Source organism: Lissotriton vulgaris, chromosome 8 (genome assembly GCF_964263255.1).
Source record: "Lissotriton vulgaris chromosome 8, aLisVul1.2, whole genome shotgun sequence".
Classification (NCBI taxonomy): Eukaryota; Metazoa; Chordata; class Amphibia; order Caudata; family Salamandridae; genus Lissotriton; species Lissotriton vulgaris.
In genome coordinates, this window is record NC_141696.1 from 853,050,681 (window position 1) to 853,063,832 (window position 13,152).

A 13,152-nucleotide genomic window follows, 5' to 3' on the forward strand; every position below is an offset into this window, starting at 1 on the left:
GAATAAACTAGGTATCTAGCCCAAGCAGGCGATATAGCAAATGCCCCATGAAGGTAAAAGTGGAAGAGAGTTTGATTGCAAAAGAAATACTTTCGCACCCTAGAATGGTGCTGGGGTGAAATTCTCTTTAAGATGTTTTTTTAAGATTATCACAACCCCACCTCTTGCTTTGCTTTGGAGATCACACCTGGCTTGTTATTATGAGACTGAAAATAAATCTTAAAGAAAATGAATCTTTTTCAGCAGAAAATCCTTTTTAAAATGGATACTTTTTAGTACAATATTCCTCTAGTAACTCTCACCAAAGAATTATCAGATTCTCTATAGATGGTTATCATTGTCAGGTCCAGGTAATTCCCTTTAGCCTAACATTGTCACAATGAATTTTCACAAAGTTTCTAGTCCATCTGGTTGCTTTGTTTCAGACCAGGGCAACATTAGGTAATTCTTACTTGGACATTTGACTAATAAATTTGTCTTCAATAACCAAGGTGAAGAAACACAAGAATGCAGTATGTTGGATATTGGTAAGGGGAGACAGCGTTTACAACGCTGGTAATACCACGCGGGTTGATAACAACGTGGACGTTACATCGTCCGCGTTGTTACCTCGCATGGCATTACATCGTAAGTCGTTTCAACGACTTGCGCTAGGTGGCGTGCAACACAAGGGAATGTGTTGCATTTTAAATCCACCACCTTCCCTGCTGTTGCACTAACTGGAGTAGGAATAGTAATTTATACTATTCCTAAATCCAGCGCGCCATTTAGCGCAAGTCGTTGCAATGACTTGTGATGTAATGCCATGCATGGTAACAACGAGGACAATGTAACAACCGTGTTGTTACCTACCAAGTGGTAACACCACGCGCTGTAACATCAGATATTCTGTGTGAACTCATGGAACTAGTAGAACTCTCACTTCTCCCAGTTGCATGCGAAGCTCATCGAGTGTCATTTTTTTTCTTTGCCTTCTGGCTCTTATAGTCCTGTTGATCCCAATACAAATCAGACTACAAATCCCAGAAACCAAAGAAAAATTCTGGAGTGGGTGCGCTAATATCGCTTTTTACTGGGGAATGTGAGAGCTCTGAAAAACCTTTGTAAATCATGTGGTTAGTTCTTGGGTCTATTGATGGTAATATTTTGAATAATATTGTTTCAAACCGTTTATCACCTGTGTTTCTATTTCAGGCAAAATTCTCTCAGCAATTGAAGAGAGAGGTTTGCAGAACAACACACTGACCTATTTTGCATCTGACCATGGGGGGTCTTTGGAAGCCCAAAATGGCAATACTCAGCTTGGTGGCTGGAATGGAATATTCAAAGGTGAGCACAGAGTGTGCTGAAAAGTATGGTTTTAAGAAGAAGAAAGCAGGAGAAATTCTTAACTGGTCAGAACAGTCTTCCTAAATGATTTCTAAATGTATTTCTAAATGTATGTTTTAAATGATAAGTATGCTTCTTAGTCACTGTTAGCCACTATATCACATTTTCATCAACAAAAATATTATCACACGTTTGTCCTTAATAGGATTAAAAGGTAGACATAATTTTTCATTGCCATTTAACTCTAAACCAGGCAGTAGTGGTTGCTATGGGGCCGTGGTGGAATGGAATGGAATGAGGACTTGTAAAGCGTGTTGGCTACCCAGGGGCGTCCCAGCGCTGTGGAGAGATTGAGTTGAGCCGGAGAGGCTGGGATAAGAGAAGCTGAGTGAAGAATTAAGCCAAGGGTTTGCTGAAAAGCCACGTTTTAAGAAGTTTACGGAAAGTGAGAAGGTTAGGTTCTGATCTGATAGGGAGGGGAAGGGAGTTCCAAATCTTGGCTAGGTTGTAAGAGAGCGAGCGGCCTCCACACCTGGCCTTCCTAATGCGTGGTACTGAGGCGAGGTGGGAGGTCGCGGATCTGAGTGAACGAGAAGGCTGGTAGGCTTTCACCAGGGGGGAGTTGATAGAGGGGCCTGTTCCCCAGTAGGAGCGGTGTGCGATGCACATGCTCTTAAACTCGATTCTGGATCTCACCGGGAGCCAGTGAAGGTCCCTCAGTCTGGCTTTGACTGAGGTTCGGCGAGAAATATCCAGGAGAATTCTTTCCGCACAGTTTTGGATAACCTGGAGTCTGTTAAGTGTAGATTGTGGGGCCCCAAGATATAGGGCGTTTCCACAGTCGAGACGGGAGAGGATCAATCCTTGAACCATAATCCGTCTTGAATGGAATGGAAGGAGAGGGAGAATTTTACGGAGTAGTCTCATCAGCCCGAAGCAGGTGGCAGCAAGCTTGGTAGCTTGATTGTTGAAGTTTAGAGTATGGTCGAGCCAGGTGCCTAGGCTCTTGATCTGCTCCTTGGGTTGCGGGGGACTTCCTAAACAGAGGGGCCAGATAGGATCAATGGATTTTGCGATGTTATTTCCAAGGAGCATTATCTCTGTTTTGTCCCCGTTGAGTTTGAGACAAGAGCCAGACATCCAAGCAGCGACGGCTTCCAGGCTTGTGTGTAAACTAGGATGAGAGTTCAAGGGGGGGTCCAGTGCTACCACTAGCTGCGTGTCGTCCGCATAAGTGACGATCTTCACACCGAATGGGCGGACGACATCAGGTAGGGGGCGTAGGTAGACATTAAAAAGGGTAGGGCTCAGGGAGGAGCCCTGAGGCACTCCATAATTGAGGGGTCTGCTGGCAGAGGTAAAATCCTTCTCAAATACTTGGAAGGATCTGTCTGTGAGAAAAGACCTCATCCAGTTGAGTGCTGTGCCTGACACTCCTATTTTGTCAAGACGATGGAGTAGGATATTATGATTGACAGTGTCGAAGGCGGCACTTAGGTCGAGTAGGACGATGGCCGTGGACCCGCCATCGTCCAAGATCCTTCTTGCCTCCTCCGTCACCGCCATCAATGCAGTCTCCATACCATGACGGGGCCTGAAGTCGGTCTGAGAGAGGTCTAGTAGGTTATTGACTTCCAGGAAGTCAGTGAGAACAGTGTTAACATGCTTCTCAAGAAGTTTACTAAGCCATGGCAGGAGGGATATGGGTCGATAGTTACCGGGGTTAGATTGATCGAGACTTTAACCATTGCTCTTTTCCATGGAGGTGGGACAATACCAGTATGGAGGGAGGAATTGAGCAGGTCTTGGATGGTGGGCCAGATCAGGTGGGTTATCTGGGTAAGAGTACTGTGAGGAGCAGGGTCGATAGGTGATCCTGATTTAACCTGTCCCATGAGTTTTTCCAGGTTAATAAGTTCTAATGGGGGAAAGCTATTGAGGACACGAGGGGGAGCTGTCGTGCAGCCTATGTTGACGGAGTCTGTAGACAGAATAACAGGGGGGGGAAGAAGAGTTGATGGTTTCTATCTTCTGGTAGAAAAACTCAGCTATTTCCTCACAGTGGGTCTGAGTGTTGTTGTGATGCTTTGGGGCCTCGGGAAGTTGCAAAAGGGATTTGGCAATCTGATAAATCTCCCTAGGTTTGGACGCTGCCTTCTCGATCTTAAGTTCGAAAAATTTGGCCTGAGCTGGTGGTGGGGAGGGCAGAGAAGGGGCAAGATGGGGTGTTTGAAATAAGAAAATTGGACTTACCTGACCTCCGCCGCCTCTCCTCCGGTCTTACTTTAAAGAAACAGGAACAAAAAGGAAGCACCCAGGCTCCCTAGGCAATCATGATGCTGCTAATTACAGCGTCGTGATTGGTCTGAGCACCATGGCTCAGTGATCAGAGAGGGAGAGGGAGTGGAAAACTGGACATGTTCTCCACCCAGGCTGTAATGCAGCCTAGGTGGAGAACATGCAAATTGCGCATGACGGTATGGCCGGCTCGAGATGGCCGGCCATATTGTCATGCGCACTTAAGTGCACATACTACTTCTCCCTCTGCTGGCTGAAACCTCAGCCCCACCCGCCCCTTAATAAAAACTGTGCCAGCCCAGTACTGTAAAAAAGTACCTTAAAAATAAAATGATAATGCGGTTGTGTTATCATCATTTTATTTTTCATGTTGGAAGACGTTCCTCCATGGAGGAGCTGCCACTAAAACCAGGCTCTACATACTTTCCCTTAAAGAACACTAGGAATGTGTCATAATTAAAGTTGGCACAAGCAGATGATGGATAGTGAGATGATGGATACAGTGCAGACATTTTTCAGACACTTACCCCCGGTCACAAAGCTGGGTCGGATCCATCATCGTTCTTTAGCTCACTTTGCCAACCCAGTTCAGACCCATCCATATGCAAATCAGTCTTGATCCTGTTCCCCATGGGAACAGTCCAGCCAGAAAGGCGAAGTCAGGTTTTCCCTGGACCGAAAACAAGCATCCTTGTGTTTACATAATTAAAGTTGAACCTGGAGGGAATCGGAAGGAGGTTTGATTGGGAGACCATCTCTACTCCCTTAAAAGTTTCTGAAAGCACAACATTGTTCGACTCAGTGGGATGATGAAAGATCTGCAGGTAGAACCTGGTTTAATGAGGAATTAACCTAGCCTGCAAAACCCCCTGCATAAGAAAGTATATTTTAGAGCAGTAGATTCAGTTTGAATGTGTGCATCAGTTTCTCATGATATAAGAAATTATCAAAAAAGAAAATTTAAAAAAGATGTATTACTAAATGATGAAATGAAACTTTAAGTGTTGCTGAAAGAAAACAAAATATATCATTTCCTGCCATTCATCATGATACAGTACTGGGATCCATGTGATGTAAGAACAACCACCAGTATGTTGGAGCACCTTTGTCACTACTAATGCAACAATAGGGTCTGTTTCTCAAAAAGAAAAACTCAAAGGCCCTCATGCACAGAGAGATTCTTGCTAGTGCTGATCCAGCTGGACACCGACCTGCGGACAAGTATCACTAAATTACACACATTCGGGCCCATAAACCACACTCACCTACAATATCCGGTTGATGAAACCTTGCTGGAGATCAATTTTAGCGCTTTACTATATGTTCTATCTGCTTAACGAATTGAGCCTATTTATTTACTTAGCCCCTTCTTACACATGGATCTATTTTAATAATAAGTAATTTATCACAGAAATATTTACCCGTTTTATTAAATGACCACAGACTCAGTTTAGACTCAGTTTAGATAAGTTTATCTGACTATTTAGGGAATCAAAATACAAATAACAGTTTATCTAAATTAGACTATAAAATGTTAATGACGAGTACTTCAGGAAAAAGAGGACAGAGAGAAAAGGCACATTGACAAAACACACAGATTATATTTACCTAGGATGGTGCAAGATCAGACCCTTCTGGCCAAGAGTTTGGGCCCCCAAAAACTCAGGTAACAGGTTCAGGACAGGATTAGGACAGGACAGATTACCTCTTCTGGATTTTCGCCAGCGTCAAACTCCTCTCTGATGCTAGTTTCCTCTTATCTCCTTCCTAGTTCTATTGCCTCCTCGACTCTTCTACAAATCTCCTTCCTAATTTATTTATTAAAAGTTCTAAGTCTGCTTTCAGGTATTTCGATCAGCATTCGGACAGCATCTCCTCAGGCTACTTCCTCTAACTAACTACCCCAATTCTACCCTTTGATGGCATGGTCCGCCCCCAAATGTTTCAAACTTGTATAAAATGTGATTTCTGATTGGACAAGTCAAGGGGATGATCATCACACCATACTAAGTGTATTACTTTTCTTAAGAGCATTGTCTAATGTTCCAGCTCATTTATTTGTTTCTCCCAAGCTTTATTTTCCACCTGTTTCATAATAATTTAATAACATTGTATATCATTTAAACATTTGTCCATTGAGGCTTCAGGATGTTCTGTCATCTCTCAGCACATGAGAAAAGGTTGTCCTTTATAGAGTTCCAAGACTTGAGATCATGGCTCCGGGTTTCTTTCCAATGCGCCTGTGCCCACAGACCACGTGGTTATTAGCCTCGTCTCTTATTTTAGGCCCAATTACGAACTAACAGAGTAGTCAAAAAGGCAAGCTGTTAGATTAAAATAAATGGTTTCACTGTATACCACTTATTTCTATTCTAATTCCATTTAATTAAAAAAATCTTTATGCGTTAACACTTATTATAAAACACAGTTTAGTTTTGAGCAGAGCAGATGCTTAGCATGTAAGTTTTGAAGCGGCCATTTTTAGTGTTAGTGCGCAGAAGCAAAGCTTTCCCTCTAAGCATTATGACATCATGCAACTTGTGCATATGCAGTCCATTTCCTGAATTTTAGCGGCTATTTTAGTTTCATTCAGGTTACTTGTTAGGAGACACATAGGGAAGCTTCCCCTTCTTCTACCCACATGAAAAATGTTATTGTATATAGTTAATTAAAACCTTTACAATATTATAACATAAAACACATGATTTAAAAAAGTACAAATTCTCAAGTGGTTAAAAGGAAAGCTTTCTAAACGTCCACGTGATTGGTGTGATTGTGAGAGGTAGTTCAGTGGATCTGTTCGTTACACTTCGGGCATCCGGTTTCAGACCTTTGGTTTCCTGTTTCTCGATGATTTGTATTAGCTGCAGTGCCTTTTGGCAGAATCTTGCGGCTCTACAGGCTGTCTGCAATTGTTGACTGTTCAGTGCTAGCATGACGGCCGGGCGGCATGTTCTAATTTGGAAAAAACAGAATGCGTGAAGGAGAAAGTGACGTCTCAGGTTTTTCAAAGAGGGACAGATGCACAATATGTGCATCAATGATTCTTCCTTTTGTCCACATAGTCTGGAGTCAGTGGTCGACCACGTTTGCTTCCATGCTGGTGTATGGTCTTTTAAGATGGAAGTGCCCAGACGTAGATTTAAAAGAGTCTTTTGGGCGGCCGTGGATATATGGTTGACTAAATAGGGTTGCGGCTCCATTTTCCCGTACGTGGCCAACACCGTCCAACCGTGTTTTTTCTTTGCTGTTGCGGCTTTATCTAATAGCCATGATCTTTGCCTTGCAGCTCCGTTGGTCACTTTTTTAAAAGCCGCGAAGGTTTGATTTGTATTCCATGCCTTATCCAGCATGAGGTCTGACAGGGCATTTCTCACATACTGTTTTCCAGTCATTTTTTGATTTTGTCTGGTTATTCATCTCCATCCAACAGAGACCCATGAGCGTGTCTTCTTGAGCTGCTCTTAGTTTCCAACATGTTTTTAGAATGGCCGCTTGTCTGACTTGGTGCTGATTTATTAGACCAAATTTCAGGCGGATCTGTGATTGGGATACGAACCTCGGGATATGGAAAATATGTTCGAACAGCTCTGATTGTTGCGTGTTCAAGAAGTTTGCGTCCTTACCCCTGTACAATTCCGACCCGTAGGTTAGGGATGGTAAAAACTTGGCAGCTATTACTTTCAGCAGGTGCGAGTTAGATGGGCAGACCAATTTTGTTTTTAGTAGATCTAAGGCAAAACGTAATTTGTTTGCCTGAGCCTTTCTGTACAATTGGTGATCTTTCAGAGTCCATCTGGCGTCGACCACTATGCCCAGATATTTGTACGTGGCAGTCTGCTCTATAGTGTTGCCTGCAATGTGCCATTTAAAGGATTTCTTCCATGACCGCGGAGCAAAACAGATGATCTTCGTTTTCTTGAAATTGATTTGCAAGCCCTGTGCACTGATGTAATCGTGGAGCTTCGTGATGGAGCTTTGTAGGCCCATCGGGGTCTGGCTGTACAGTACAATGTCGTCTGCATACTGTATACTCCTAATATTGTGCTGGGCTAGCTTTGGTGGGTCGCTTTCTATCTCCGCGATGCTCTTGTCCAGGTCTGCTGTGAAGATGTTAAAGAGCGTTGTTGCCAATACGCAACCCTGCTTAAGGCCAACATGGGTGGGTATTTTTCTAGTTATTCTTTTGCTATTACCTAGTTTTATTCTTACCCAGGTGGATGAATATAGGTTGATAATGGCCCACAACAGCTTTGATGGTATATCCCAAGTGGCCATTTTTTGCCATAGTGCCTCCCTCGGGACTGTATCGAATGCTGCTTTTAAGTCAACGAAACACGTATACAGCTTAGTTGTTTTCCCCCTTGCTTTGTCGACCAAGAGGTTTAACGCCAGCAGATGGCATAGGGTGTTGGTTCCAGGCCTAAACCCTGTCTGCGTGATTGTGAGAATTTTTTTCGCACAGACCCAGTCTTCTAAGGCCGTCAACAGATTCGAGGCATAGATTTTAGCCTCGACATATATGAGCGCTATGAGGCAATAATTAGCTGGATCAGATCTTGAGCCTGCCTTAAAGATTGGATGGAGGATGCTGACTCGCCATGATTGTGGAATACTTCCGGACTGAAAAGCGATGTTATACAGCGGGGTAAGATAATCCGCCCAGAACTTGCGATCTTGTTTGAACAGGGCGTTCGGTAAGCCGTTGGGTCCAGGGGCACCCTTGGATCTCAGGTTTTTAAGTACCTTTTCTACCTGTGAAGGCGTTATCCAGTTTACATCAAACTGTGGGTCTGCATCTCGGTTGTTTTTTGGATGTGGAGTCTGATGGACTGGACTCCATGCAAGCGTATTGTTGCTTTGAGTGTGTTCTAAGTACTGTATCCAGTGGCCCTCAAGTATGTTGGCGTTGGAGACCTGGGCAGCTCCATTTGCAACTTTGTTTATTTCTGCCCAAAATTTACCATTATTGTTGAATTTGCTAGATGCTAATAGTGATTGCCAGATGCCAGTTTGGTATTTTGATTTTTCTAGCCATACTTCTTTTTTGTAATTTTGCCTTAGTTTGTATATTTGATTGGCTAGGTCTTCACCCTTTATCTTGGCTATCGCTTGTACTTTTCTGATTTCTTGGTTTAGGGTCCTTTTGTTGCGTACTATGCGTCTCAGGGACACTTGAGTGGCTTTACCCGAGGTCGATTGATGACTGTAAGGTTGGTTGCCAAATCTCTCTATTAGTGTTGTGATCAGGCTTTCCCAGATGTCCAGGTAATGTACTCGTCCAGTAATGGTTCGTCTCCGGTCGCTTCAGTTTGGGCGTTATGAATATGCATCATTATCTCTTTGATGTTATTGCCGTTCCACACAAGTCTCTTGAGATTGTAAAGGCTTGGGGGTTCGGTCAAGACTTCGTATGCTGCGGCCCTTTTATGTTGGAGGCTAAGTTCAAATGCTTGCAAACTATGGTCGCTCTCCAATCTGTGGATAATTTTGTAGCTAACGATGGATTGCAAGACCGCTAAATCCACGATTGTATAATCCAATACTGAATGAGCCTGTTTTGCTATTCTGGTTGAGGCTGCTGGTTGGTCTTGTGGGAAGCGGCCATTCAAAGCAATCATTCCCACCTCTGCGAACGTTTAGGCGCACTGTTGGCCGATTTTATCCTTTTTTCGATGGTTAGTAACGAAGCTTGGGATTGTTCCGCCTTTCCATTTGTTTTGGGTCATGGTTCGAGTGTGGTCCTTTTGTAGCAAGAACATGTTAAAATCTCCTGACACAACCATCCCAGCCTGCGAGTACATGGATTGCATGGATTTGATGAGGGTTTTTAAGGTCAGAATTTTCTCCACTTTGTTCTTGGAGTCTGGATGTATATAGGTGTTGCAAATTATCATTGGCAAAAGGTCTTGAGCCCTCTGTATGGCTTTCCTAGGGTCTTGCGTGAGTTCAATTTTGATACACTGTATCCATTGTTGGCCTGTGTCAATATTAACATAAGTCCAGGTGATGCTGGTAGTCAGATAGATTGATAGGCCTCCGGCAGCCCTACCCGAAAGGCCACTTTTGGTTGCTAGTAGTTGAATTTCATTGAAACCATCTATTTGCTGCAAAGCCATTAGCCAGGTTTCTTGTAATAACAGGATGTCAAAGTTTTTTAGAAATGACATTAATTCAGCTTCATTGGTTTTGCCCCCCAGGCCATTAATGTTCCAAGAACAGGCTTTTATGGTCGGTTTTCATGCAACTATCATCCCTGCCACCAATGAGTTTTGTGTTGGGGGTAGAATTTTCCGACGTTCTTTAGGTCCCCCTGCCTGGCCGTGGTGGATGATTCGTAGATCGGCCCATTCCCCCTTATTGGTGGCCATCCCGCCAACGGCCCCCCGGAGAATTCCGCCTTCTGGTTTAAATCTTTTTTCCACAAGGGCGGCCAGTGGGCCTGGGTATCTTTCTGGCGGCACTGATTTTAATTTGATTCCCCAGTTGGCGAACTCTTCTCTGTATCGCCACACTTCTTTGGCAATTTCGGAGTCCTGCCATGTTACCACTGTCATTTCTCTCCCATTTGTGTTGGGGATTACTTTGCATTCAATACTACCTATGTGAGTTGTATCGACATGTTTTAAAGTCTCGAACGAGGTGGTGAGTTTTAGAATAGCACTCCGATTTAAGATGCTGTGGTTCCCCCTTGAACTGTAATGCGGTATTAGTTTGTGCTTTGTTGAGACCACCGAGTGGGTAGTATCTGACTTCTCATTCCGGTTTGAGGAGCAGAATTGGTTGTTTCGCGCGAATAGTCTGTCTGGACTGCTCTGATTTAGGGCAAACGGTTGCGTTACCCTCTCGATGTCAAAGACCGCCTGCTGTGATGTTGGATCTGCTGGGACTTGAGTATGGGGTCTCGGTTGGTGATGCTCTGTTGCAGATTAGTTCTCTTTGGATCCCAACACCGTTTTCGAGAAATAGTGTGAGATGGTTTTCTGTTCTGTATGCTGTTTTACCGCCGATTGCATTGTTAGTTGAGGTTGTTTTGCAATTGGAATACTTTGATTCTCGATGGCAACTGTTGATGTTGCTTCCGCGGGTTGAGTCACTAAAGGACATGACAGCCCACGGTCCATTTGTTCTTCCCGGTCCGCCTCAAGTGACTCTTCATGGTTTGCAATTCGAATGCTTTGGTTCTTGTTAGCGACTGTTGATAAAACTTCAGGGGGCTGAGTCGCTTGAGAACGTGTCAACCCCCGGTCCGCTTGCTCTTCCTGGTCCGCCCAGTCTTTATGGTGTGTGCTTTGCAACGTTGTGCCTGTGATTGCGTTGAGTTTTGGGAACCTTCTAGCATCTTTTTTCCCGTGATGTTTATTTTGTCTTGCTTTCCTCAGTCTCTTGCGCTCGCGCTTTGTCAAAGGATTGATTTGGTTTGTTTGCCCGTAGGATGTTGTTTCCTGGGTCTTCACTCCTCAGATTTTCAGGCTTGGCCGTACTTCTGTTGGGTTAGATTCCTCTTTTTTGGGGTGACCCGGAAACATCTTTCCCTATACTGGGTGGGTTCGGAGTACCTTTTTGATGCTTTCTTGTTGCTTCGATGGTTGATTCCTCGGTGACCGTAGGTCGAAGTGGTGAACAGCCTTCTGTTTTGTCCACCCTTATGTCCTCGCTATCTGATTTGGCGCTAGAGGTTGAGATTAGCGTGCTTTCTGAAGAGGTTCGTGTCCCAAAAGTTTCAGAGGAATGGTGAGCGTTATTTGGTTTGTTTTGAACCTCTTCCAGAATGTCAGTTAGAATTGCTGGTAAAGCTTTAAGATGGTTCATTGTTTCAGAGCACTGACATTCATGGTACATTGTGTGCGGGTCTTTCTGTACCCGTTCAATGAGAGAGTTCAGCTCGAGAATCTTTTTATCTATGCCCGAGATGTGCGTGGATAAGATTTGCAAGATATCTATCTGCGCATCCAACTTTTCAGAATCTTGAAGTAGGGCTGTTGAGATGGTTTCCATCATGTTAATGAACGGCGGCCACAATGGTGCATACACTGGTAAACTATTATCGACTGACTGATTTGGGTCTTTTGGGCTACTCCGAGATTTATCCCTTAGTTTGTGCCTTGCTGAGCCCAAGGCTCGAGTTTCGCGAAAGTCTGGTAGGACTCGTAGGTCTCCGCCCTGCCCCATGTCGGGGGTTGGTGTGTGATTTGCCTTTCTGATCCTTAACTCGGAGCCCTTAGGGGGAGTTGTGGTGCTTGTTGTAGAGAGGTTAAAGTGGAGCGGGAATAGCCCTGACAGGCGGTTTAATGTTTTCCTGCTGGTCATCAGCCGGCAATTGCGGAACAAGCACTGGTCGAGTTGTGTGCCTCCTGCGATTCTACACAAACGCTGTGGTTAATTGTGTTATTTTGGTTTACTTGTACCTCTATGCCTGGCGAACCATCTTTTGACTGTGTTCGATCGTTTAAAATCATCCTGTCAGATGGGGGTTGGTCCTTGATGGCGGTTTCGGTAATGACCTTGTCAGGAGTGTCTGGCGAACCATCTTTTGACTGTGTTCAATCGTTTAAATCATCCTGTCGGAAGGGGGTTGGTCCTTGATGGTGGTTTCAGTAATGACCTTGTCCGGTGTGTCTGATGGGCCCTTATTGTCCTTTCTCAGAGCTGATTGTAAATCCACCCCGTGGTCGTCGTAGTCCCTTGGGCTAAAGTATGAGCCTAGGCTGAGGGAACGCCACGTCTCTAAGCCGGTGGGTACCGTTGATGTATCCTTTGAGCCCTCGGTGTGCTCGTCCCTTGGCGCGACATTAGGGTAGGGGTCGCCATCTTCCTCCCTTGTGTTTATTTGGACATTCACCTGGAATTGGTTCGTCCTTTTAGTCAGTTTCTTTCGGGAATAGTCCCAGGGGTGATATTCATTTTCATGGGAGTTGTTACTAGGGTATTATTTTGAAGCTGCAAGGCTTTTGTTAGTGAGGTCACCGATTGGGATCTTCTTTTGATGTTGGTTGTGGTCATTAAATTTGGTACGTACAGTGCTGACGGCACTAAAGGGGTGGTTGAGATTAAAACATCTGTGATCTTAGCGTTCCTGAGGGCTGAGGTCTTCATTGGTGTTTTAACGGTAAAGACGCTGGCAGTGATATCTTTTGCCTCTTTCGCCTCTAACTTATCCTCTGTTGGCTCCTCGTCGGATGAGAGGGTTAGTTCTTGGCTCATTTTCCGACGTAGGGGTTGTTTGTTTTTGCTTATTTTCACTATGGGTTCTGTTCTTATTTTCCCTGATCTCATGATGAAGATGCAATTTTAGTATTTAGGGGACTTTTCTCCTGCTCCTTGTGACCTCTCAAATACCCTATTACGTGACCGTGACGACGGAGGTGGAGTCTCAATTTGGGACGCTAATGGAAGTGCAATCCTTTGTCATGTATTGACCGGTTAGTGCGAGCTATGTTGATAGTGATGATCCAATTACAGTAGATATTTACTGATCGACTGGACTTTGTAGGGCGAACTTGTTTTGCTCACGGTGGCCACTCT

At 44.4% G+C, this 13,152-nt stretch overlaps 1 protein-coding gene across 1 annotated transcript in view; it reads left to right on the plus strand.

Moving 5' to 3' along the window:
* The window catches only part of LOC147698101 (arylsulfatase H-like), a 433,996-nt gene that overhangs the window by 389,525 nt on the left and 31,319 nt on the right, over positions 1–13,152 (plus strand). The window contains exon 7 of the mRNA XM_086934776.1: positions 1,195–1,329. Within this exon, the coding sequence (XP_086790902.1) occupies positions 1,195–1,329 (135 nt within the window). The remainder of the gene's footprint in view (positions 1–1,194; positions 1,330–13,152) is intronic.